The 25,245-nt window shown below is 54.9% G+C and overlaps 2 protein-coding genes across 2 annotated transcripts; one reads left to right on the top strand and one right to left on the bottom strand.

Moving 5' to 3' along the window:
• Positions 1-122: 122 nt before the first annotated feature.
• Positions 123-8,981, top strand: Pdap1 (PDGFA associated protein 1). Its single transcript, XM_070033568.1, has 6 exons — positions 123-258; positions 3,478-3,569; positions 4,213-4,320; positions 5,732-5,853; positions 7,455-7,606; positions 8,270-8,981. The coding sequence occupies exons 1-6, from the start codon at positions 246-248 to the stop codon at positions 8,326-8,328; spliced, it is 546 nt and encodes a 181-aa protein (XP_069889669.1). The 5' UTR covers positions 123-245; the 3' UTR covers positions 8,329-8,981.
• A 1,634-nt stretch (positions 8,982-10,615) lies between these two features.
• Arpc1b (actin related protein 2/3 complex subunit 1B) lies at positions 10,616-22,214 on the bottom strand. The gene is made up of 10 exons (XM_070033560.1): positions 22,125-22,214; positions 15,930-16,006; positions 14,878-14,982; positions 14,301-14,523; positions 13,374-13,481; positions 12,688-12,894; positions 12,529-12,604; positions 11,650-11,855; positions 11,174-11,264; positions 10,616-10,922 (listed from the first exon to the last, which is right to left on the bottom strand). Exons 2-10 carry the CDS (start codon positions 15,991-15,993, stop codon positions 10,884-10,886), a joined length of 1,119 nt encoding a protein of 372 aa, XP_069889661.1. The 5' UTR covers positions 15,994-16,006; positions 22,125-22,214; the 3' UTR covers positions 10,616-10,883.
• Between the last annotated feature and the right edge of the window lie 3,031 nt (positions 22,215-25,245).

Genomic DNA, 25,245 nt, shown 5'->3' with positions numbered 1-25,245 from the left:
CCTGGCCGGCCTGAATTCAGGCGACTGGCGGGGGCAGTCCCCGCCTCCGGTGAGGTCCTGATCTTCGCGGCGACAGCGGCGGCGGCGGCGGCGGCGCGCGGTGGGGGTGAAGGGGGAGACTGAGCCCGACGGAAGAAGTCGAACCCAAGATATTTCCGGTTCCGGTGTCAGTTCGAGGCGCCGCCGCCGCCGCCGCCGCCGCCGCCGCCGCCGCCGCCGCCGCCGCCGCAGCTGCCGTAGCCGCGATGCCTAAAGGAGGTGAGGTGCGGGCGCGCGTGGCCCGCGAGCCTGGAAGGGTGGCCTGGCGTCAGCTCTGGTGGTCCCCTCGGCCCACGGGCGGCGCGGAAGGCGGCGCGGAGGGCAGCGCCGGGCGCCAGCTGCCGGGGCCTCGCTTTCCAATTGTCCTCGTGGGGAGGGAAACTGAGGCCCGGGGGGTGATGTGGAGGCTCCAGGTCCGGGGTGTGAGGAGATGGAGAGGCCCCGAGTTCTCCCCTCGAGGTGCAAAAAGCCGGTTCCGGGCGCGCTGCTCCGTCCGATCCCGGGTGGGGATGGGGCTGGGGGGTGGGGGTGGGGGGGGATCTGAAGTTTTCTCCCACTTTGAGAATGTCCGGAGACCGAGTCCCCGCGCCCCGCGCTGGGCACGGCAGGGCCTGCCCGCCCCGCGGGGCAAGTGCGGGGCGCCCTGGGGGCTCCAGCATCCAGTCGCATCCTCCCTCCTCCTCCCCCCTCCCCCGTGTCTCCATTTTCTTATTTGCAAATGGGGAGGCAGTGATTGTGTCTACTTCATAATACGAGGCGTAAGCGACAGGCCTCCAGTGCCAGGCCCCCTGGAAGCGGTAGCTATTAACTCCTCGTAGGGTTCTGGTAAGATCCATAACGTCCACGGCTTCCTAGTGAACATCGTAACCCGTCTAACCTGTCCTCTTCTCGCTTTTTTAAGAGTCCATACCTAGTGTTGGGCTTGAATCCCAGGTGTCTTCCCCGTCGAATTCTGTGCCTCGAGCACGTTATTTAATCTCGTCCAGCTTATCGTCTGCCTCTGAGTGTCTGGGGTGTTGTCTTAGCTTGGTGAGTTGGGCAGAGAGGTAATAAAATGACAGGACATGGGAGTGGCAGGCTTAGCTCCTGGCACAGAACAGATGTTTAGTTGCTATTAGTGGATTAGGTGTTTTAGGCTTATTAATGCATTCTGGCCTACAGGAACATCTGCCCCGGGCTTTTTGAAACCTCAATTGCTTCCTGCCTTTACTACACTCAGAGATACTGACTGGGCTTTACAAAGAAGAATCTCTATATTCAGTGTCATTCTCTGCTGAGTTCTCCATCTGGAAGAGACATGTCAGTTCTCTGGTGCCTTGTCTATAAAAGGCAGGAGGGGTGGTTTTGTTTCCAGCTGTGGGTTGGAGGTTACAATTACAAGAACTAAGTTACAATTACAAGCTAAGGTGGCTTGGTCTTTTGATTTGTGCTAAGCTTTTCTGACAGGTAGGGTTGCCTTCCTTGTTTTAAGGTGCTAGAAAAGCCAAGAAAACATGAAGATGTTAAAAGAAAAAAAAATCCCCCAAGATCAGAGACCAACTCTTTGTTCTCATTGTTCTAAAAGTCTCGAAGAACCTCTGATAAAAACCTACTTGCACATCAGGCCAAGGCAGTGTCTGGAGTCTAGGATGAGAGCCTATAGAACCAGTTTAGTTGTTAACAGTTGCCTGGAATATTAAGAAAGGGTGTGAGATTATTTTTTTTTAATGGCAAGTTTGATTTCTGACAATAGGCTTTCCTGAGTACAGACTGAGATACTCCTGGGAATGGAGGTAGTCATTAAAAGTGGGTGGTGTGGGCCATACACTGCCCAATTATAGCTCTGCAGCTGCTGTCTAGGAAATCAGAGGAGGCTGATACCTCTGCTACTGTCTCTGGAGTCCAGGGCTGCTCTGGCTGGCTAATTACAGATTCTCTTCTCACTGAAGGGCTCTCTGGAAGTCAGGTGGGCTTTAAGATTGCCAGAGGGGATGCTGCCTTCTGTAAAAGTGTGTCAGATGGCTTTAGTAAGGGTCAGTCTGTTCTTAGAGGCTTAGAATGTAACACTGACACTTTTTCTTGTTGTTGTTGTTGGTCATGGGGCTTGAACTCTGGGCCTGAATGCTGTCCCTCAGCTCTTCAGCTCACGGCTAGCACTCTACCATTTGAGCTACAGTGCCACTTCCGCTTTTCTGGTAGTTTACTGGAGATAAGAATTTCATGGACTTTGTTGCCTAGGCTGGCTTTGAACCACGACCCTCAGATCTCAGCCTCCTGAGTAGCTAGGATTACAGGCGTGAGCCACTGGCGCCTGGCTAACACTGACACTCTTACATGACCTTTAGTTGGTAGTCACTTTTTCTTCTTTTTTTTCCCTGGACAGTGCTGGAGTTTGAATTCAGGGCCTCACACTTTCTGATCAACTACTCTACCAGTTGAACCATATCCTGCTTTTTTTTTGCTTCAGTTACTTATTTGGATAGGCTCCTGGATTTTAGCCAGGAGCTGGTGAGATCATTTCACCTACTGCCTCAGATGCAGTTGAAGTGACAGTTGTATACCACCCCATCCAGCTTATTGGTTGAGATGGTGGGGAGTGGGGGCAGGGGTGTCCCATCAACTTCTTGCTGATGCTGGCTTTGAATTGAAATATTCCCAATTGCTATCTCTGAGTTGCTAGTCACGGTAGACTGTATAGTTAGGTTTTATATTGTTTTGCTAGTGGGTCTTGAGGGTTGATTCCCTTAAGTTTTCTTACTCTACCACTAAAATGGATGTGAAATATTTTATTCTCATTTGATATTGCTTATGTGGCCAGTGGAATTTGTTACTTTCCCACCAAATTCTCTATCGAAGAAAAAAATGAAAATCTCAGAAAACATTTTTGGAGTGCTTGTCCAGTGTCAGGCACCACCAGCATCTCTATCTATGTTAGCTAATTTATGACCATGGCAGCCCAGGGAAGTAGGAACACAAATGAGGAAACTGAAGCTCTAAGATAGAGATGGAGTGCTTGCTTAGAGTCACAAATGTAGCAAGTGGTAGTGCTGAGTTTTGACTCCCAAAATTTGTCCCTTTCCCTGTTTCATCTTAAGTCCGCTTTGATCTTAAGTCTATCAAATGAGATTAACACTGGCTCTTGCAGCATCGGTTCCTGAGGATCTGGTGAGCCTGTGCCTGTGGCAGCTTTGCAAGTAATATCTTCTGTCATTGGGGTGGGAGGCAAGTACTCCCAAGTGGAGACCGAAGGGGTCATTCTGGGTCATGTACTGTCCTGTATTTTCATGGGAATATGCTTCTGCAAAGTTGTTGCACCAGGCGGTGTCCTTTGAACACTGGAGGGTAGGTCTGGGTATTGGGTGAGGGTGGGTCAAACGTGCAGCCTTCAGCCCTCTGAGGGGTAGGATGATCAAGGCAGCCGTCTCCCTCTTCCATTCTGAATTGTTACTGTCTGGACAGGGAGAAAGGGAGGCCATAAAGGCCGGGCAAGGCAGTATACAAGCCCAGAAGAGATCGACGCCCAGCTCCAGGCTGAGAAACAGAAGGCCAGGGTGAGTAGGAGCCTGTCCAACCACTCTAGTGGTTCAGGGTGGTGTCTCTAGTTCCAGGGAGGAGTCCTCACTCTTATGTGAGAACCAGAATGTGGAGTGGGGAGGGACAGCCATCCTGGGGACCGTCCTGTGACTGGGCAAGTAAGGAAGAACTTGGTTCACAGTCCCTCTCCCTGCCTCTGCCCATATACACTCATGCTCCCAGTGTGCCACCTGTCTCTACAGGCACATAGGACTGCTTGCCAGGCTTGCCCTCAGAGTCTCATTTGCTGCTCTGGCTTTGTTCAGTGTCACCTCCTTCAGGACTTCCTGGGGCAGCCCCACCCCTGGTGCTTCTAAACTCGAGAGATAAACTTCTTATCCAGGCTGCCCAAGGTGTGTCCCAGAACAGGGTCTTCTACAGCAGTGTGAGGGACTAGCCTCAGCCCATGGTGCTGCATGGGTCGATTCCCTATCTCTGACTCTAGTCTCCCACACTGGGGACCAGGCACACAGAGTAGAACCCTTGTCATACTTAGTTCCAGTTTCTAGCAGTTAAATGTCAAGGTTATTATCTGGGGGTAGGGTGAGGCGGGGGTCCACAGTGGTGGGGGGATGTTTTGCGTTCTTAGATTTTGAGTTCTTTTGTCCATTTTTGAAATAGGAAGAAGAGGAACAAGAAGAAGGTGGTGATGGGGCTGCAGGTGACCCCAAAAAGGAGAAGAAATCTCTAGACTCAGATGAGAGTGAGGATGAAGATGATGACTACCAGGTACTGAGCCTGATAGAGGTCTGAGACTTGGACTCAGTTCAGACAACATTTACAGGTCCTGTCCTGATGGGAGATCAGACAGTATGAATTCAGTGTTGTACCCTGGTTTTTGTTGTTATTTTGGGCTTTTTTTGGTGCTCCTGAAGTTGGAACTCAAGGCCTCACACTTGCTAGACAGTGGCTCCACTGCTGTGAGCCATGACTGCAGACCTTGAGTGATTTTGCTGTAGAATGTTTTGTTTTATTTGTGATGAGTATTACGGACAAAACACACTATGATGGCAGGTATGAATAATGTGGTGATGAGGTAATGTAAGCTGAGATACGGAAAGCAGGACGAGTCAGTCATGGTGAAAATGTTTTGCAGAGAGATTAGCTAGGGCATTGGGAACAGAAATGACCAGATTTTCTTATAAAGGATGGTTTGGGCTACCCTAGAGAAGGGTTCTGGGACATTGAGATTGGAAGGAGTGAAGTGGCATCCCATGGCGAGGAGAAACTGGCTTGCTGTAGGTGTGGCAGCGCCATAGAGGAGAGCTGTCATACTCAGGCCATGTTTGCAGTCTGCTGGACAAATTAGGAATCAAGAGTGTTCTTGGGGTGAACAGGAGCAGGTGCAGGAAGGAGAATCTCAAGTTCATTCTTCTACTTGCCTTGTGCAGTCCAGGGCGTCTGGGTGGAGTTGTGAGTAGGTGGCACACGGAACCGTTAGTCAGATGATCACTATTAAGCTGCCTTCTTGGTCACTTGAGAAAAGCTAGGATGGACAGAGCAGAGAATTGTGACCAGACTTGATAAATAACTGGTATTCTCTATATCTTCACACACATAAGTGCATGCGTGCATGCACAGCAAACCTGCAGACTGTGATCCAGTGATCACGTTGCTCACAGGTTGCCCTTCGGTCTGCTGAGACAGGCAAGGCTGGGGTGGTCAGGAGAACACTTCTCCTTCCTTCCTCTGCATCCCTCCCCCCTCCCCTCCCCGCCCCCGCCCCCGGGGTCCGGCATGTGCTTCTTGAAGCCAGGCAGGGCTTCACTGGGAACAGCTTCTAGAGGCTGTGCTTAGAGTAGGGAGCAGAGCTCTCGTGTTGAGGCCTCTGCACATCTACTGTCCTCTTCTGGTTCACCTTGGGCATGTTTTCGACCTTTAGTTGCCAGTGTCACCTCTGAAGTTAGGGTGATAGTCCCCAGTTGCTGGGGCTTGCCAGAGTAAACCTTCCTTTTACATGCTTGTGTTCCCTTCCCTGCCTCCCCCTCCCCAAGCTGGTAAAGTACTCCTGACTTCTGTGCCCCTAGGAGATTTGCACAGGCGCCCTCTAGGCTGGAGGTAGAGACCTGGGGCTTTGGAGAGATGGTGGGAGTGGCCTTCATGGGCTCTGCCAGTCCTGAACTTCTTGCTCTTGTCTTAGCAAAAGCGCAAAGGCGTGGAAGGGCTCATTGACATCGAGAACCCCAACCGGGTAGCACAGACAACCAAAAAGGTCACACAACTGGATCTGGATGGGCCAAAGGAGCTTTCGAGGAGAGAACGGTAATGTCTGCCAGGCAGGCCTAATGACCTGAACGCAGAGGCAGAGGCTGAGGTGCCTGGTAATTGAGTGGGGGGCCACACATCTAATTTCATCTAATTCCCAAAAGCTCCACAGTAACTCCTTGAGAGAGAGAGAAAGCCAGATGCTGGTGATCACTCTTGTAATCCTAGGTACTCAGGAGGCCTCAGCCTCCAGAGGGTTGTGGTTTGAATCCAGCGTGGGCAGGGACATGCTGCCCAGCCAGCACATTCCCACTTTCCTTTGGGTGCCATGTGAATGTGGTTGAGATCAAGTTCCCATGTGCCTGCGCATGGTCAGTCCTGAGAAGACGTCCCTTGACTTTTTTTGAGGGGGGGAGAGGGTGGTGCTAGCGATCGAACCCCGGGCCTTGAATGGCTGATGAAGTGCTCCACCACTGAGCCACACCTCCAGCCCCAGTGACTTGATGGCCTCCAGGTAAGAGGTTGAAGGCTTCTTGGCAAAAGGGCCCCGATTCCCCGATTCCTCTCCTGCTCAGCCTGCTAGAGCTTCAATCCGCCATCCTCTAGGTCCTGGGTAGCTGAGTTCAAAAACTCCACAGTAAGGGCCATGAGCTCAGGGCATCATTGGAGGCTACAGGACTCCTCCATCCTCATCCTTCCATTAGCTTTTCTGGGAATTGACTGCCAGAAACCCAGCAGCTCTGGCTCCAGTGTCCACCCTGGTTCTGCCACCTTACCCCTGATCAGCCTCAGACAAGTCACTGCCTTTGGGGGCCTCAGTGTCCTCTCCAGTACCTGAGGATCCTTTGCTTCCTGCTTGACAGAAGGGATACCATCAAGGCCAACCCCTGCCAGGTGCCCAACCGCCGAGGGTCCCTGGCACACGCTGGGGTAGCCTTGCACCTTCTGGGGGGCCAACTTAGACAAGGTGTTCATCTCCTCACCTGGTCTACGTGTTTTGGCCTCTGGGTGAGGTGTAGACAAGACCCTGGCCCAAGTTTCTTGCCCGTCCCCTCTAGCCAGGCTCTTTGCCTGGGACTGCACAGGCCTCTTAAGAGGTCAGGTCCTTCCCCACCTCCTGCTGGCCAGGGCTCTCCTCCCCTCTAGCGCAGTCACAGGCTTGGGAGGATCTCTCTGCTTACTGGGGTGATGACTGGTCCCATGGAGTATAACTGGCCTCGAGAGGCAGTCTTGCACACCTGAGCTGGCACAAGAACGTCCCGTGTCACGATGACCTCTTTCCATCTACAGCCCTCCTTCCCTGCCCCCTGACAATCTGAGGCACCTATTTCTCTGTGGTCTCCAGTGCCTTTATCCCCCTGATCATCTTCCTTGGTTTGGGTCCCCCCGCCTTTTTTTTTTTTAACTGTGGCCACCATACTCTGGTCATGACTCCCTTTGTCACCACCTTGACCCACAAGCCAGGCTTTGAGCTCATGCCAATTCTCTCTCGGGTGTTTATCATTTGGGCCTGTTCCTTCTGCTTGTTTGGTGGTGTGTGGAGCCAGGGCCCTTCCTGCAGCTAAGAGTACATCTTTCCCCCTTTATTCTGGCTTTCATAACCAGGTGAGCTAGTCTTGATACGAAAGATGTCCTCTGATACCATTTTATCCAAACAGAGAAGAGATCGAGAAGCAGAAAGCAAAAGAACGCTACATGAAAATGCATTTAGCTGGGAAGACAGAGCAGGCCAAGGCTGACCTTGCCCGGCTGGCGATCATCCGGAAGCAGCGGGAGGAGGCAGCGAGGAAGAAGGAAGAAGAGAGGAAAGGTAAGGCCAGTATTGGCTGTGTGGCCTGTCTAGTAGAGGCCAACCCAGTGTGGGGGGTAGACAGGAGCTCTAAGAGAAGCCAGTGGGCTCGTGGAATGTGGGTGGACATTCAGCAGAAAACTGTCCATGACAGTACTTTCGCTGTCACCAGCAGCTAGTGACAAGAGTATCAGTAATACTGGAAGTCCTGCTGAGGCCTCTGGTGCCTAGTGAAGCCAAGCAAGCTGATAGTTCCTACCATGTACCCAAAGGCTAGACACAAAACCCTGCAGATTCTCTGTGTGCCTCCCCCATGAGTGTGTGTAGGTCAGAGGCTTTACAGAAGCATTTGCTCATGACTGTCCGTGTCCCCGAGGCTGGGGAAGCCCATGGAGGTGAGGGCAGTTCAGGGCTCGGTTACAGTTCCCATCCTGCGAGCCCAGGCAGGAAAGGACCTTGTGCAGCCAGGGGATGTTGCTGCTGATGTAAGACCCTGTGGAGAGGATGGACCCCACAGGGTTTTGCACTGGGGCTTGGAGCTTTTGGTCTTCCTCGGCGGTAACAGCCTGGGCCCATTGGGTCTCTTCCTGTGTGCTGGCTGATGAGCACTGTCCTTGGAAACCTAGAGTTCTGTGGTTCACTCTGCTGTGTTCTAACTCCTGCCCTTCCCCTTCTGCTCCTCAGCAAAAGACGATGCGACTTTGTCAGGAAAGCGAATGCAGTCGCTGTCCCTGAATAAGTAAGCTGGCTATGGGAGGAGATGCCAGGGAACCCGGCCGTGCCGTCAGGACCTCTGCAGCATCTCACCCACCCTGTGCTCTGGCGCCGCTGCAGCAGCCCTTCATGGCCGCGAGCCCCCGGCCTGGGGCCTCCTCCATCGTGGCACAGAAATTGCGGGGCTGTGGGGGGAGGGGCAGCTGCTATCTTTGTGACAGAAAGATGCAGGACAGCATTTCATATGTAACCATTTGAATGTTTTTGCTGTTTTTAGAATTCAGAACCCTGGTTGGGGGGTGCTGGGAGGTGGGGTAACAAGAGCTTCCGTTTGTCCAGTAGATTGCACGTCGGGGCAGGGTGCAGGGGGCAGGGCAGCTTCTGTGGATTTGCAGCAGCCAGCCCCAGTCTGTTGCTGGGTGCTCACGTGGGGCTGTTGTCCGGAGCCTGCATAATATCTGGGTCCCTGAGGGTCTTGGTTTGTCCCTGGCCAGTCTCTTCCCGCCAAGGCCCTCTCTGCTCTTCCCCACCCTGTTCCCACCCATCTGGCCAGGGCTAGTGCCCATTTTTACCTACCCATGAATCATTTCAAGAACCTCTGGTTCCTGTGCAGCACCAAGGCAGAACATGTTCCATAAATTCAACTTGTATATTTGGCAGATTAAAGTTGACATTATCGTAACTCACGTTTCAGTTGTCTTGTTGCTGATGCTTGTGCCCCTGCTAAGGTAAGCTTGGCTGGGGAAGCCTGTCAGGTGGCACAAGCATGATATGGGGACTAAAAGGGAAATCAAGCGGGGAAAGCTCTGATGTCATGGCTAAGGGCAAGTCCAGCCCAGCAGAGTCTGGAGCAGCCAACAGACATTTGTCTTCTGGCCTTCGAGTGCCCCCTAGTGGTAATGGCCTGGTTCTGTGTTAGCTTGCTAATAGCTAGGTTTGCCTGAGTGTGCTTCTATATGTGTGGTTGGGGGGGGGGGGGAAGGGGGGTGATGAGGCTTAATGCCATTTAGGGCTATCTGTGGACTCTGCTACCTGGAGGAAACTCCACAGCCAATCCTACCCTCTACATTTTTTTTGGTTTTTGGTTGGTCATGGGACTTGAACTCTGGGCCTGGGTGCTGTCCCTTCGCTCTTCAGCTCAAGTGAAGAGTTCTACCAATTGAGCCACAACGCCAATTCCAGTTTTCTATTGGCTTATTGGAGATAAGAGTCTCACGGACTTTCCTGCCCGGGCTGGCTTTGAACTGTGATCCTCAGATCTCAGCCTCCAGAGTAGCTAGGAATACAGGCGTCAGCCACCGGCGCCCAGCTTCCTCTACCTTGTAAAATACATGGTCCTCAGAAGCCAGCACACCTGCAGTGGCTGGATGCAGAAGGGAGTGTGGGTGAGAGTATTATGGTTAACTGACACCATGCAAAATTATTTAGTGGTAGATACTGGGGCAGGGGCAGGGAGGGGACTTAATCTGTCTAGATTCCATTTTATTCATCAGGTGGAATTCCACCACTAAGAAGTCCTTATAATTCACTACTTAGATTAAGATTCTTAGGTGAAGAGAGATCCAAATCTGTGCTTTAGGAAAAAAAATACCCTCTAGGAACAATGGAAATAGGAAAAGGATCTTAACTGGAAAATCATCAATTTATCAAAGCCCAACTTCCTGCGTCATGTTTGCACTAAAGTCCAAAACCAGCCAAATGTCCACTAAAAATCATGACCTAAAAGATACCTTTTTTGCCAGCTTTGAAAGGTGCTGCCCACCGGGCACCGGTGGCTCACGCCTGTAATCCTAGCTACTCAGGAGGCTGAGATGTGAGGATCACAGTTCAAAGCCAGCCCGGGCAGGAAAGTCTGAGACTTTTTTTTTTTTTGGTCCGTCGTGGGGCCTGAACTCTGGGCCTGGGCACTGTCCCTCAGCTCTTCAGCTCAAGGCTAGCACTCTACCACTCGAGCCACAGCACCACTTCTGACTTTTTTCTTTTTGCTTATGTGGTGCTGAGGAATCGAACCCAGGGCCTCATACATGCAAGGCAAGCGCTCTACCACTGAGCCACCTTCCCAGCCCTCCTTGAGACTCTTATCTCCAGTAAACCACTAGAAAACTGGAAGTAGTGCTGTGGCTCAAGTGGTAGAGCGCTCGCCTTGAACTGAAGAGCTGAGGGACAGCGCCCAGGCCCAGAGTTCAAGCCCCAAGACGAACAAAGAAAAAAAAAAAGGGGGGGGGCTGCCCAGGCAGGGCTGGGCTGTGGTGGGAGCTGGGACTGTTCACTGGGCTTCAAGCCGGTGGATACCAACTTTCCAGACACAGGCAGACATACCACATTTGTAACATTTATTACCTCCCTTCTGAAGCAGTTCATGACCAGCATTGTGCTTTAGGAGCATTTTTACAATAAATGCAAGCATTTCTTTGTAAAGAAAAAGGTACATGTTCTTTGAATAGGTAAGAAAAGCCCCCACCCCTCCCCTGCGTGGACTCATACTGGTACCTAGAAGCATTCAGCAAAGCCACCCTCAGCCTCCTGTCCCCTGGTCCTTTGCCCAGCAGCATGTATGAAGCGGGGACAGCGTTCCTCCCACAGCTCACTTGATCTTCAGGTCCTTCAAGGCGGACTCCAAGCTCTGCAGGGAGGCAGAATGGACAAGCAGACTCAGCTGCCTTGTGCTGACACCCTGCCATGGACAGTCCCTGCACATCTCTCAATCCCGGCACTTTGAATCCTGACCTAGAGACTTGAAGGTCAAAGGGATGCCATTGTTCCTCTCTCTCCTCCCATCCCAGGACTTTTCTCCTGTAAGGATTCCAGACAGGAGGAGTGGGGGAAATCAACCCTGGAGGCCTGGCAGGAAGTGGGGTTCACAGCAGGCCTTACCTTCACATCCCAAATGCTCATGCCACCGTCCATGCCTGTAGTGCAGAACTGTGAGCACTTAGCCTTGCCACCGCTCAACACCGAGATCTGGCTGTAGAGAGGATAGAGGGTTCAGGAGCTCCCAGACCCCTGGTGGAGCCCACTCTCACGCTGAGCACCAACATGGGGTGTGCCAGCCAGGGGCTGCCTGGAGAGCGCACTTCCCAGCCTGCTTTGGGGCGCAGTGGTGTGGCTGGCAAGGATGGCCATCTGGGCCAGTGTAACATTACTGAAGGCTTGGGTGGGGAGGAGGGACACAGAAAGTGCCTTTAGTGCCCCAGGCCAGGGGGAAAAGCTAGAAATGGGCCTATTAGGATGTCATGGCTGACTGAAGAGCCCCTTCCTCTGCCTCCTGGCCCCGCCCACGCCGATCTGCGCCCCACCCCCATTGCCCTGGGCGGACAGGCACGCCCACCCGGAGCCCCGCCCACTCGCACCTGACGCTGTTCTTGTGCAGCGAGTCCAGGCCCGCGCCCGCGCCGGCGCCGCCCTCGGAGCTCGCCTTCTTGTCCAGGCTCTGGAAGCGCTCGCGGGCCGTCATGCCGCGCTGTGAGCTCTGCTTGGGCACATCCAGCCGCCCTCCGAAGCTCAGCGACCCCGAGGCGCTGTCGTAGGTAAACAGCACCGGGAAGCAATCGTGGCCCTGCAGCAGGATCGAGAGGTGTCACCTGGGAGATGTCACGGGCCACTGGCCACTCACCACACGGGAAACCAAGGCTAGAGGAGAGGCCACCCCACTGCTGCGGGGGAAGCAGGCCTGCTCGGTCCAGGCCTGGCCCGCCGGGGAGGAGATCTCTACCCCAGGCAGGCCTCGCACCCGACCATGTGCAAGACTGCCCTCTGCCCTCACCCCAGATACCCAGCCCACCGGGGACGCCCCAGGATCCCTGGCCCCTGCCCGGAAGCAAGCAAGCCTCATCCTCCTGGCAGCCCCATACTGTACTGCAGAGGGATGAAAAGAAAGTTGGCATCCACGTGGGCAGGCGGGTGAACGCATAGTGGACATGGTTGTCCACTCACTCACAAGCCTGTCCTTTAAGGGTCTGCAGATGCTTGTAGCTAAGTAGCCCAAGCTAGCCTCAAACTCACATTCCACCTGCCTCAGCCTCCTGAGTGCTGGGATGGGCATGCACCACCATGCTGGGTCCCGTTGGGAATTTGTTACTGCAGCATCACCCAACCTATTCTACTACACCACATTCATGGAGGCATGGATGGATGAGTGGATAATGAATGGATGATGGATGGATGGGTGGCAGATGGACAGGAGGGAAGTAGGGAGAGCAGAATGGATGAGTCGCATGGACTCAGCCTACCGCTGCCACCAGGCTGTTGTCGGTGATGAAGGTGAGGGCCAGCAGCGGGAGCGTCTCCGAGGTAAGGGTGGCAACCCTGAGGGGGAGAGGAGGTCAGCCGCGCCCTGCTGCTCTGGGCCCTGGCTTCCCGCAGCCGCTCCCCCCACCTGCTGGACTCACGCCATCTTCTTTTCCGCGTCGGCCAGGCACACAGTGCTGTCGTGGCTCACCCAGGCCACGCGGCTCCCACTGGCTGAGAAGCAGACGCCATGCACCCAGCCGCAGCTGCTGCTGGACTCGAACATCAGCTCCCCGAAGGGCATCTTGGAGCCCCACGGGGTGGGGGCTGGCCTCTCCTCCACCTCCTTGATGTAGGCTGAGAAGATCCTGCGCGAGAGATCACCTAAGAAGGGCAGCCCTCTTCCAAGGCAGCCACGGAGCCATCTCAGCATGGTCAGTGCATGGAGTGAAGCCTGGGCCTCAGTGTCCCCTCTGAGTAACGAGCTGGGGGCCCAGTGGTCTCCCAGCTCAGCATCCTCTGACCTCCTGCAAACCCTGGGCCCTAACTTGAGCCAGCCAGGAATGAAAATATGAATGGAAACTAGACACTTGATAGTCTAGGCTTTTAAGGTAATAATAAAGGCAGCTATGCTTCATCTTACTAGTCTTTTACACTTGAGTATGAATCAGGATACCCATTCACTCTCCTCCAGACAAGCCAGGAAACAGCTGTGGTGAGAGGGTCTACTGAGGCAGGAGGAAGGCTTGGACAGGACCCTGCTGACGTTCAGAGGTGACATGGGGTGTGCCCTGCTAAGCCCACCTCTGGGCATGTAGCCCCATCCCTGCACAGCTGCCCACCTCACCTGCACTTAAAGTCACAGGAGCCAGCAGCCAGGAGCACGTTGTTGGGGTGCCAGTCCAGGCTGAGCACGGTGGAGCGGATTGGCTTCTTAATGTGCTTGCACACCCACCTGGGCACACGGGGCGAGAGGGACAGGCAGGTGGTCACCATGGGTCCTGCAGCCCTGAGGCACCAGGTGCCCCTGGCTCCCTGCCACCTCCTGTGGCCCAGTGGCTCCAGTGGCCATGTGCGCTGGTCCCATCTCCCTGCCTTGTCTCCTGTATGTGGCTAGAGGCCACGGTGGGATTTGAACTGAGGTCTCCCAGACTCGAACTGCGCTTCTGCCTGGATCCTGACCTCAGGACACCCAGTCTCACACACCTGACAGGGTTGTGCAGAGTGATGGCTCCTTGTATTCCCAGCTATTTGGGAGGCAGAGACCAGGAGGATCACGAGTGGGGCTGGTCCAGGAAAAAAAAAGAGAGAGTCCCCATCTCAACCAGTAACCAATAGGCACGGTGGGGCACACCTGTGGTTCCAGCTGCAGGGGCAGCACGGACAGGAGGAGACCCAACCTCAAGATGACCTAAAGCCAAAAGGGCTGGAGGTGTGACTCCAGTGGCCGGCGCTTGCCTAGCAGGTGCAGGGCTCTGAGTTCAAGTCCCAGTAGCGCATACACACACACACACATACACAACCATGTGTGTGCGCCAAAAAACGACGACTGATAGCCCAGAGCTTGGAGCTTGTCCGCGGCGCCCCACAGCCTCCTCGTGCCCCTGTGTGAAGCCGGCAGCCTGGAGGGCTGCAGGGAAGGGGGCACTGGTACCGCCCTGTCCCTCTACTGCACGGATGAGGCCCTGAGCCGGAGCTCTCGGGGGTCCCCGTGCTCTTGTGCGACACTCATTCCTGCCCTCCCCACGTCCCTCCGCCCCTCCCACACACTCACCAGTCGTTCTCCTGCTCGAAGTAACAGATGGAGATGACGCGAGAGCCACTGCCCACTGCGAACTTGTTCTCCTGGGGCGCCCAGCGCACGCAGCGGGCAGCGCGATTGATCCGCAGGATCACCAGCGTGGGCTTCCACGTGTGGCCCTTCAGCGTCCACACGTAGGCGTTGCGATCCGTGCCGCAGGTCACAATGCGGTTGCTCTCGGGGGCCCAGTCGATGCCTGGGGGAGGTGCAGGGCTGAAGCCGCGCGCGTGCGCGGTGGCACCTGGCCGCGTGGGAGCCACTTCACGGTCTTCCCACCTCGCGAAGCGGCTCTGCGGCGAGCGCGCCCCTCTCCCCCATGCTGCTCCTGGAGCCTACCTGAGAACCTGACAAGCCTCCCGAACTTTCAGATGGGCAAAGAGGCAGGAAAGAAGCAATGTGTGGCAGTGAGGAGCTGCTGGATCAAGCCTCTCCTGAGGCCCAGACACCCCTGCATCGCTCAAGCCAGGGCTAGAGCAGAGTCTGGTGATGCCCCGTGTATTCCCAACTGTTCCACCCTGGAGGCCAGGGAGAGCGCCAGGCCCTGACCCACCTGTCACCTGCCCGTTGTGCTCCTTCAGCTCGTGCACCTTCGTCCACTTGGCCCCGCTCTTCTCATAGATGTGCACCTCGTGGTTGTTGGGGCAGATGGCGATCTCTGTGGGAGAGAGGACGGGGTTCAGCCCCCCCCTCCCCACCACGGCCCCCGCTCCTGAATGCCTTCACAGGGCTGCGGACTGGGGCCCTCCCCACAGCTCATGACCTCTGCCACTTCCGCCCACTGCCTGGCTCCAAACCTCCAGGGAGCTGCTTCCTCCTCTTCCTCACTCCTCCTCCCCTTTTCCATCCCAAAAAGGTCTTTCTGAGCACCAATTCTAACCTGGTACTCCTGCCTTTCTTTTCTTTTCTATTAGTCATGGGGCTTGAACTCTGGGCCTGGGCGCTGTCCCTGCGCTCTTCAGCTCAAGGCAAGCGCTCTACCACTTGAGCCACAGCGCCACTTCCAGTTTTCTGCTGGTTACTTGGAGATCAGAGTCTCATGGAGGACTTCCCTGTCCAGGCTAGCTTCAAACCACAATCCTCAGATCTTAGCCTCCTGAGTAGCTAGGATTACAGGGATGAGTCACCAGTGCCAGGCACCCCGGCCTTTCTATCTTCCTTCCCTTCCTCCCCACCCCCAGGTAGGTGCTCCACGGCATGCGCTCCTCCCCCTGTCCCTCTCTCCCTTCCTCTTTACTATTTGGAGACAAGGTCTCACTATGTAGCCCAGGATGAGCTTGAACTCCCAGTCTTCCTAGTTCTGAGATTACAGGCATGTGTAACTATGCACAGCCGCTACCATTTTTCCCACACCTCCATCTGCTCCCCAAGACTGCATGTTCTCCCTTTGCCTGCCTCCCCCTGGTCCCCTCCATGCAGCACCCCAACAGGGCCCAGTCCCTCCCCACCCGACTGCCCTGCTTGTTCTGGGTATCTCATTGTCACCCCTCCCAACACAAGGACTGGGGAGGGACTCAGGGAGCCCCACTTCAGAGGCCTGCCTGCCTCTTTCCCGGCCCTGCCCCCCAGCGGATCCCCACTGCCCAAGGGGCAGCGAGCACTCACGTGTGCGGCCCTTGTTCCAGGCATGGCAGCTGATAGGCTCCACCAGGAAGCTGTGGTACGCCATGGCCGCTCAGCTCCTGCCACGACCAGATAATCCAGGTGACACGGGGTCCGGGGCTGTGCACCCCACCCCACAAGGGAGGACTCTGGCCCATGGCCTCAGTTTCCCTCATCTCAGACAGTAGCCGTGTCCAGGAACAAGGGTGGGGACAGGCAGCAATGGGAGGGGGGCTAAGCTGAGCTGCTTCCTTTCCACAGGCAGCCGTGGCTACTCAGAGGCTCACAGCCAGAGACCACTCCACCCAGAATATGGGGTGCAGATGGAGACAGCCCCACCAACCACGCAGCACCAGCATGTGGCCCCCAGCCGAGGGTCTGAGGGGAGGACAGAGGTAGGCAGATGGTCAGACAGATGGTGTCCCTGGAGGAAGGAGGGCATGTGAAAGGAGGTCCCACATCTGGCCCTAGCACCGCTGGTAACTCCCCCACAGAACACATTCTGCCCACCTGCCCAAAGCCCCAGGTCTAGTTTCTGGGGGACCTTCTGGGTGGTGGCAGGGGACTAACCCAAGCCCAGCTCAGGTTGGAGTATGGGGCACTGCCCCCTGCCCCTCCCACCTCTTCACGTGGCTATCCATTACCATCCCTCCCTGGAACGCCCGCTGCCCTGAACACGCTTGGAGGCCACAGGCCCCCTGGCCTTTGCACCGGCTCTTCCTGTCCAGCTGGTGTGTCATCAGGGCAGTGTGTGTGTGTGTGTGTGTGTGTGTGTGTGTGTGTGCGCGCGCGCTGGCCCTGAGCTCTTTTTGCTCAAGGTGAGTGCTCTACCACTTTGAGTCACAGCACCACTTCTGGTTTTCTAGTGGTTTATTGGAGATAAGTGTTTCATGGACTTTACTGGCTTGGAGATGCAATCCTCAGATCTCAGCCTCCTGAGTAGCTAGGATTACAGGCGTGAGCCACCATTGCCTGATCATTTTTATTTCACTTTTGCTGGTACCAGAGCTTGAGCTCTGGGCCTCCCACTCTCACTCGGCCTTTCCTGCTCAAGGCCGGTGTTCTACCACTTGAAACACACCACAACCCTCAAAGCCATCCTTTTCACACCTGTAATCCACACCCCCTGCTCTGGTCCAACTCAAGGCAAACACAACCTCCAAACCCACTCCTGCCATTTGCAGATCACCAGGTGGGAGGCAGAGGCCCAAAGCCCTTGCCAGATGTGTGGCCCCGGCTCCTCTCCTTGTCTGCATTTCCTCACGTGTGCGCAATGCAAAGCGTAGAGAGGGTCAAGTAAGATGATGCACCTAGGCCAGGCCTGATGTGCATGCCTATAATCCCTCCACTGGGGAGGCTGAGGCAGGAGGAACATGAGTTAGAGGAGAGCCCAGCTACATAGTGAGACTGTCTCAAAAAAGCCTCAGCTCTAAGGGTCACCACTGGAAGTTAGCCCAAGAAGAAAAGTCCATGAGACTCCCCCACCACCTCCCCAAGTCGTGGGGCTTGGGCACTGTCCTCAGCGCTTCAGCTCAAGTCTAGCGCTCTACCACTTGAGCCACAGCGCCACTTCCGGTTTTCTGGTGGTTTATTAGAGATAAGAATCTCTTGGACTTTCCTGCCGGGGCTGGCTTTGAACCGAGTTCCTCAGATCAGCAGCTAGGATTACAAGTGTGAGCGACTAGAGCCAACTCCATGTGACCCTTATCTCCAATTAACCAGCAAAAAGCTGGGAGTGGAGCTGTGGCTCAAATGGTAGAGTACTAGCCTTGAGCAAATAAAGCTCAGACAGTGCCCAGGCCCAGAAGTCAAGGCCCTGGACCTGCACAGATTAAAACAGGGAGGGGAGAAGAAGAGTTGTATCATGTCTGCTAGTGACAGCTCCGGTCCACGGGGTGGTGATGGCACCCAGCCTCAGTTTACCCATTGTGAATTATCCTCCCTGGCCAGGTCAGAGGGGCACAGAACCCACTGTGTCAGGCCCCTACACTGGCTGCTTCAGCCCACACAGCCAGCCCCAGACACAGGGCTCTGAATGGCACCGCCTACTTCCTGCTTACCACCTGCTTCTCTATGTGGCAGAATGTTCTAGAAAGTCCTCAGGGCCACATGGGACAGACACAGTGTGTGCACACACCTTTGTAGGTGTGAGATGCACACGTGTTTCCTCCACATTTAGAATGGCATCTTTACTTGCCCTTTGCTGAGGGGATGTGTGCAGATGTGTGTGCACACAGCTCAGGCCTCAGGAGCGATCAGTGTGGCACCCGCACGCATGCACACATAACCAACCACTGCAGCCACTGGGTCTCACCTTAAGAGTGAGAAGCAGCCTTCACAGCCTCCTCCGCCCCTTTCCCGTGAAGGCCTCTGGGTAAGGGACAGACAGGTCCGCAGGCCCGACCAGGCTTTTCCTGAGGGCTTCTGGGGCCAGAGGCCCAGCTCCGGAAAGGAAGCTCCAGGCTAGTCTGCCAAGCTGTTCCTCCAGCCCAGGCCACTGTGCAGGAGGCCAGAAGCCCACCTCCAAACTCCAGCAGCAGTGTGCCAGGTACATGGCTGCTCTGGCTGTAGAGAAAGAGCCATTGCCCCCATTCACAGCCTCTATGCCCTGGAGGAGGCCAAAAGTGGGGGGGGGGAGGTGAACAAGCTAGTAAACATAGCCATAGGCAGGGTGTGAGGGCAGAATGAGTTCAGATCACTTCTATCAGCCAGTCACACTTTAGTATGAATTCAGACAGCTCCCCAGAACCTTACAAAGTGTAGGGGAAGGGGCAGGGGAGGTAGGAGAGAGGAAGACTCATTTCCCCTTTATTCCCTTGTCATCCCCCTCACCCCCAGCCCAAACAGCAAGACTCCAGCAGATTGGCCTACCAAAGAAGGAAGTGGGAGCCCCGAAAGGGGTAGGCCTCAGGGCTCACATCATGTGGTTATATCCCGGAAGCAGCTTTCTCTGCCTCAGCTCCAGCCCTGGCTTTATCTAAACCTCCAGCCTACCAAGTAGGCTGCACACCCACCCCAGGCTCCTGGGGGAGGGAAAGGCTGCCCGGGCGGGGCTCCCATTCAGGCCCATGGGTATCTTATTTTAGATTTTTATAGTGCTGGGGATGGAACCCGTGGCCTCCCACAATGCTAGGCAAGCGCCCCACCCCTGGCCTTCCACCTGTATTCCTTCCTCACATACTAGAAATGTCCTGTATTGCCAGGAATGGTAGCACATACCTAAAATCCCAGCTACTTGGGAAGAGAAAATAGGTGGATCAACGCCCAAGGCCAGCCAGGGTAAAAATGCACGAGACCCTATCTGAAAAAAATAATTTAAAAAAAAAAAGCAAAAAGAGGCCAGGCACCAGTGATCTGCACCTGCCATCCTAGCTACTCAAGAGGCTGAGATCTGAGGAGCAAAGTTTGAAGTCAGCCTGGGTAGTTAAGTCCATGAGACAAATATCTCCAATTAACCATTAAAAAGAAAAAGAAAGAAAGAAAAGATAAATTCAAGAGGGGGATGGGAGTACATGCTCCAAATGGAGTCAGTAATCAGGGGAGGCTTGGAGCCGCCTCTGGCCTCCAGTCGGGGTGCACAGCCCCCTGCAAGCCAGCCTGACACAGCGGCAGGCTGTGGGTCTTGGGTCGCAGGGCTCCTTGCAGCAGGGCTGGGTGTCCTCAGCCCACAATCCCCTGGTGTATCCTGGAGTCCCAGGTATCACTCAGCTTCCCCGAGTGTAGGATCTCAGGCAAAAGCCGGCAGGCGTTGCCTGCAGCAAGGTCTTGGCTCTAGGAGCTCCCCAGGAAGTCCACGCCCAGCTCTGGCTGCCAGCAAGTCACCCAGCGCAGGGCTAGGCGTTACTCAACTTCCTGTTGTGCGCTGGAGCAGGGGGCCGGGAGCAGCCTGGGGGGGGGGGATAGGATCGAACACCAAGCTCAGATTCAGCCCCAGTAGTCTTCCTAGCCAGGCCAGGTCAATCCGAAAACAGACACACCAATCACCAGAAGGCATGCAACAGCAGCCCACAGAGTCCCAACAAACCCCACACACAGGAAACTCAGTGCCAGCAGGATGGTGGGAAAATCCACACAGCTGCCAACTCTTAACTCTCCACAACTGTGGAAGGTCACTGTGAAAGGGAGACCCGAAGGAGAAGGGAGGGAGAAAGGAGAGAGAGAAGGGGGTTGGATATGACCAAGTACCCATAAGTTTGTGTGTGTGTAAATATAGATAGATAGATATACATAAACCATATATGATATGGTATATATACATATATGTACACACCATACAGGATATATACATATACATGTCATATGACATATAGACACTACATAGGAGATAGATAAGATAAACAGATTCCACTAAAATCTGTTAAAATGAGGGCATAAGGACATTATATGCCACTATGGAAGTATCACCATGCCCTTCTGTATAATTTATGCTAACAAAAATTAGAAAAGCCAGACATCTGAGGATCAAGGTTTGAGGCCAGTCCAGGAAGGGAAGTCCAGGAGACTCTTATCTCCAAATAGGCATCAAAAAAGCCACAAGTGGAGGGAACAGTGGCTCAAATCATTAGAGCCTAGACAGCCTTAAGTTCAAGCCCCAGGTCCTGAACCAAAAAAAGAAAAGAAAAAGAAGCCAGGCTCTGGCAGTTCAAGCCTAAAATCCTAGTCAGGAGGCTGACATCTGAGAATCACAGTTTAATCAGCCCAGGCAGGAGAGTCCCTGAGACTCTTTCTCAAGCGGAAGTAGAGTTGTGGCTCAAGTGGTAGCCAGAGCGCTGCTAGCTCAGGGACAACACCGAGGCCCTGGGGCTCAAGCCTCAAAACTGACAAAAAGAGAGAGAGAGGAAAGAGAGAGAGAGAGGGGGAGGGAAGGAGAAAGAGGGGAACACGTAGGCCCTGGGGTTCAAGCCTCAAAACTGACAAAAAGAGAGAGGGGGGGGAGGGAAGGAGGAAGGGAAGGAAGGAGAAATAGGTTTCACATTAAAACTGTGTGAGAGCACAGGACAGATTCACATTTTGTTATTTTTAAATTGCTGGCAATCTTAGGTTCATGTATAGCCTTTGTAGGGCTAAGGAATCAACCACCAATATTTTTTTGAAATTATGTTAATGTTCACAAAAGCCATTGGTTTTACAATGGTGACAAGTTAGAACTTAGGTTAGACCCTCCCAAACATGTAGAGTTTGCTGCACTGAGTTTAGGGGGCTCAGCATAGGGCCCCGTTAGCAGAATGCATGCCCAAGCATGCACAGGGCCCTGGGCAAGGAAAAAAAAAAAAAGAGGAACAAATATGAAATTTCGTCCAGTGCGGTGGTTCATCCCTGTAATCCTAGCTACTTAAGAGGCTGAGATCTGGAGAATCTCGGTTCCCAGGCCAAGTCCCAGAGGCTCCATCACCACTTCACCACCCAAAGGGAGGGCTGGAGACGTGGCTCAAGAAAAACGATCCACTGACGACGATGCAGAGAAGATGGAGCTACTTCCCCGGCCGGGGTTAAGCTAGAACTTTCTCTCGCACACTTCTCTCTTTTGGGGCCCTGAAGCGATCCTGAGACGTCTGTTTCCTTGGGCTCTTCCCCCCCCCTCTTTTGTAGCCGACCACAGTCAAGAATCCCTCCAAGTCACACAAGTCCTCCCTGGCTCGGCCTAGGACGGGGGACCCCGAATCACACCAGGTCTCCTGGGGTCACCCCGGGGGTCCACCTCCGTGTCCTCTGCACACCGACCCCCCATTTTCCAGGTGAGGAAGTGGGGACCCCCGGCCCGGGTGGAGGATCGCGGGGGAAGGGGGAGGTACGGGCCGCCTCCACCCCGACCCCCGGGACCCCGGCGGGACCCCGGCGGGACCCCGGGCCCCGCGCGCGGCCGAGCGGGCGGGGGCGCCAGCTCACTTCCCGGCCGCAGCCGCCCGAAGGCGGGAGCGCGGCGGGGAAGCGGCTGGGCGTGGGGCCCTGCGCCCCGGAGTAACGGGGTGACGCGGGGGGGGGGGTCCGGGCCCGGGGCGGGGGGCCGGGCGCGTGCTGCGACCCCGCGCCCCTGAGGTGCGGGGCGGGGGGGGCGCCCCGCTTCTGCCCTCCGCAGCCCACGCCGCACTTCGCTCTCTTCCGCATCCCCTCGCCGTCGGGCAGCGTCTCCCACCCAGAGCCCCCCACGTAAGGCGACCGCGAGCCCCCACCCCCACCCCGGGCCCGGCGCCCCCTCACCTCGGGGCGCTCCGGCCGCGGACTCTGGACAGTCGACGCGCCGACCCGGCTCTGGCCCCGCAGCGCTTCCTCGTGGGCGGAGGGCGGGGCCTCGCGGGGCGGGCCGGCGGGGCGGGGCCACGGGGAGACGGGCGGGGCCACGATGAGAGGGGCGGGGCTTCCTGCCACGCCCACCCCGCGGGTATGGGGATCCGCCCTGGACGTCAGACTCCCCCCCTTCCGCGGTCGCCCCTTCCTGCTTTCTGGGTGGGGAAACTGAGGTTGCTAGAGAGGTGCGCGCAGCCTGAGCGCCCGGGGCGGGTGGCCATAGGACCCAACCATTTCGCGACCCCTATCGCCCTGTCCCAAGCCCCGTCCCGTCCCACGAGGGTTCCCCGCCCTCCCCGCCCTCGGTGTACCGCGGGCGTCGGCCCTGGCGGGGGCCCGGGGAGCAGGGCGGGGGGAGCCCCTGACGGCGAGCACAGGGCCTCCTCTGGGGACTCCCTGTCCCTGTACATTCTCTCTCTCCCCTCCGCCTCCCCCCCTCCTCCCCATTTCTAGTCCCACTGGGCCTGCTTCTCCTGGGCTGCCTCGCGGCCACACGCTTTACACCCTTGCCATTCAGGTTCCCCTCGGATGGAGGCCCTGGGTCCGGGAAATCTGAGAGCTCTAAGGGGTATTTTTATTTTTGTGCGTCCGTCCTGCATTTTGAACCCAGGTCCTGCACACTGTCCCTTAGCATCTATGCTCAAGGCTAGTTCTCTACCACCGGGGCCACAGCTCCACTTCCAGGTGCTTAGATGGAGAATAATCTTACGGACATTCCTGCCTGGGCTGCCTTTGAACTGCCATTATCTGCTTTTAGCCTCCCGAGTAGCTAGGATTTCAGGCGTGGGCCATCGGTGCCTGGCCCACCTAGTCTTCTTTTGCCAACTTGGATTTGTCCTGCATGAGGAGGCTGAGGACCCATGAGGTCACTTTGCCCCTGTCACTGCCCTTCCACCAAGGCAATGCCTGCTAAGCTCCCAATAGCCATCGTCACCAACTTGAGACTCTACTCGGAGTCCCTGAGCTCTGCCCGGGAGAATTCTGCATCAAAAATTTCAGCTCAGATTTATTTAGTTCTGAGAACACCGGGAGGGGCTACAATCCAGTCCCCCTTCCCCGCAGCCTGCTGTTCCTGCATATTTGTTTACATAGCCTTGGCAAAGCCACGTAATAGCTTTTAGCTTAGAGAAGTTTCCAGCGTTTTGTAGCAGCAGCTTCCTTCCCATGGGAGAAGGGAGGCAGGGAGCTTGTGTGTTCTAAGTGTATCAGCTCCAGCTATCTTCTGTCCCAGGCTGTGACCTAAGCTGACCCAAAGCTTTGGATCTTGACCAAAGCTGAACCATGTCTATAACTCTGGGGTTGGCGATCCAGGCCAAGAAACCCCTTTCTGAACATGAAAGTGCCCCCAGCCTAGGGAAAACAATGCCCCCAACACAGTGCAAAGAACCCTAGAGAAAAAAAACTTCCTGTGTCCACTCAGCCTCCAAAGGATTCAAATAGGTAAGCCAAGACACCTGCTGAATCTTCCTTTCTTTCCTTCTTTCTTTTCTGTTTTGATTTTTTTTTTTTTTTTTTTGGATCCGGTCATGGGGCCTGAACTCTGGGCTTGGGCACTGTCCCTCAGCTCTTCAGCTCAAAGCTAGTGCTCTACCACTTGAGCCACAGCGCCACTTCCGGCTTTTTTCTTTTTGCTTATATGGTGCTGAGGAATCGAACCCAGGGCCTCAGGCATGCAAGGCAAGCGCTTTAACCACTGAGCCACCTTCCCAGCCCTCTGTTTTGATTTTTGAGACAGGGATGGTTCACTATTGTAGTTCAGGCTGCCCTCCAACTTTTGATCTTCCTGCCTCAGCCTCCTAAGTGCTGGGATTACAAGTCTGCTTTGCCACACCCAGCCAATGTGATATAATATTATATATATATGTGTGTATATATAAATATATAATTTGCCTGGGGGGCAGGTGGGAGTATTAGGGCTTGAACTCAGAGTCTTGTACTTGCTTAGATAGGTACTCCACTTAAGCCATGTCTCCAAGTCCTTTTTACTTTCGTTATTTTTTTCCATAGGGTCTCTTCCTTTTGCCTGTGCTGGCCTCAGACCATTATCTTCCTTCCTTCATCCCTCTGCTTTCATATAGCTGGGATTATAATGCACTACCATGCCTGGACTGGCTTCAAATTGGTTTGTGCTGCTCTTCTGCTATCCATTACCAGAAGCATCCCAAGCACTAGGTAGGCCTGAGGACGTTTCTCTGAGGCTGGCTGAGGTGAAGAAAGACTCAGAGTTGACACAGGAAGCAGCAGCAAGGTTTGCATAACCCACTGTGCCCCTTGAGGGGGATATCCTCAGCATGATCACATGTGGCCCACAGCAGAAGGCAATTCCAGTTGGGCCACTTTCAGCAGTGGTAGTACCCTCAGGGCCCCTCCTCCCCATGACGGCAGAGGGCCTTACAAACCTGCCCTAAGGCCCTGTGAAGCAATGGGAGCTGTTATTTGAAATGGCCCAGCCTAGTCTTAGTGAGGCAGGGAGGGGCAGGAGAGCTGAGGATGGAGGAGTCTCATCTGGAGTGTGGAGGGGGCTTGGGCAGCTTCCTGGCATCTGAGTGTCCAGGGATGAAGATGCTCAGCTCTTTTTTTTTTTTTTTTTAAATCCAGTCGGAGGTTTCCAAGAAATGCTGTTAACTTCTTCAGAAACAGGCAGGCAGACTGAGGTTCTTGCTCGTTCCCCACTCCTCCCTCCTCCTCCTCCCAGCTGTCCCTGAGCTCTTCAGCTCAAGGCTAGCGCTCTACTACTTGAGCCACAGCACCACTTCCATTGGTGGTTTTCAAACCTTTGAAACATCACAAGCCCCATTAAGATAGATGCCCATGGGTCACTTAATGATGGGGGTACACTCTACCACTAAGCCACATTCCCAGCCTTCTGTATGTATTTTCTACTTCCTAGAACTGTCAGCCTGGCACAGTCAAACTTTAAGATGGAAAGACCAGTTTAAAAAAAAAAAAAAAAAAAAGAGGATGAAGCTGGGCACTGGTGGCTCACGCCTGTAATCCTAGCTACTCAGGAGGCTGAAATCTGAGGATCCCAGTT

The sequence above is a fragment of the Dipodomys merriami genome, unplaced genomic scaffold (genome assembly GCF_024711535.1).
Source record: "Dipodomys merriami isolate MVZ:Mamm:240054 unplaced genomic scaffold, mDipMer1.0.p SCAF_22, whole genome shotgun sequence".
In the NCBI taxonomy this organism is placed as follows: domain Eukaryota; kingdom Metazoa; phylum Chordata; class Mammalia; order Rodentia; family Heteromyidae; genus Dipodomys; species Dipodomys merriami.
The sequence above is the reverse complement of the archived record's forward strand: the minus strand, read 5'-3'. Positions and strand labels throughout refer to the sequence as shown.

Excerpts from the sequence above, each read along its gene's own strand:
- Arpc1b (XM_070033560.1), bottom strand. The coding sequence starts at position 15,993 with ATGGCGTACCACAGCTTCCTGGTGGAGCCTATCAGCTGCCATGCCTGG. Across the intron at positions 14,983-15,929 it reads CTGGAACAAGGGCCGCACAC|AGATCGCCATCTGCCCCAAC; the intron begins GTGAGTGCTCGC and ends TCTCTCCCACAG. Across the intron at positions 12,895-13,373 it reads TCCTGTGACTTTAAGTGCAG|GATCTTCTCAGCCTACATCA; the intron begins GTGAGGTGGGCA and ends TCTCTCGCGCAG.
- Pdap1 (XM_070033568.1), top strand. Across the intron at positions 3,570-4,212 it reads CTGAGAAACAGAAGGCCAGG|GAAGAAGAGGAACAAGAAGA; the intron begins GTGAGTAGGAGC and ends TTTTTGAAATAG. Across the intron at positions 7,607-8,269 it reads GAAGGAAGAAGAGAGGAAAG|CAAAAGACGATGCGACTTTG; the intron begins GTAAGGCCAGTA and ends TCTGCTCCTCAG.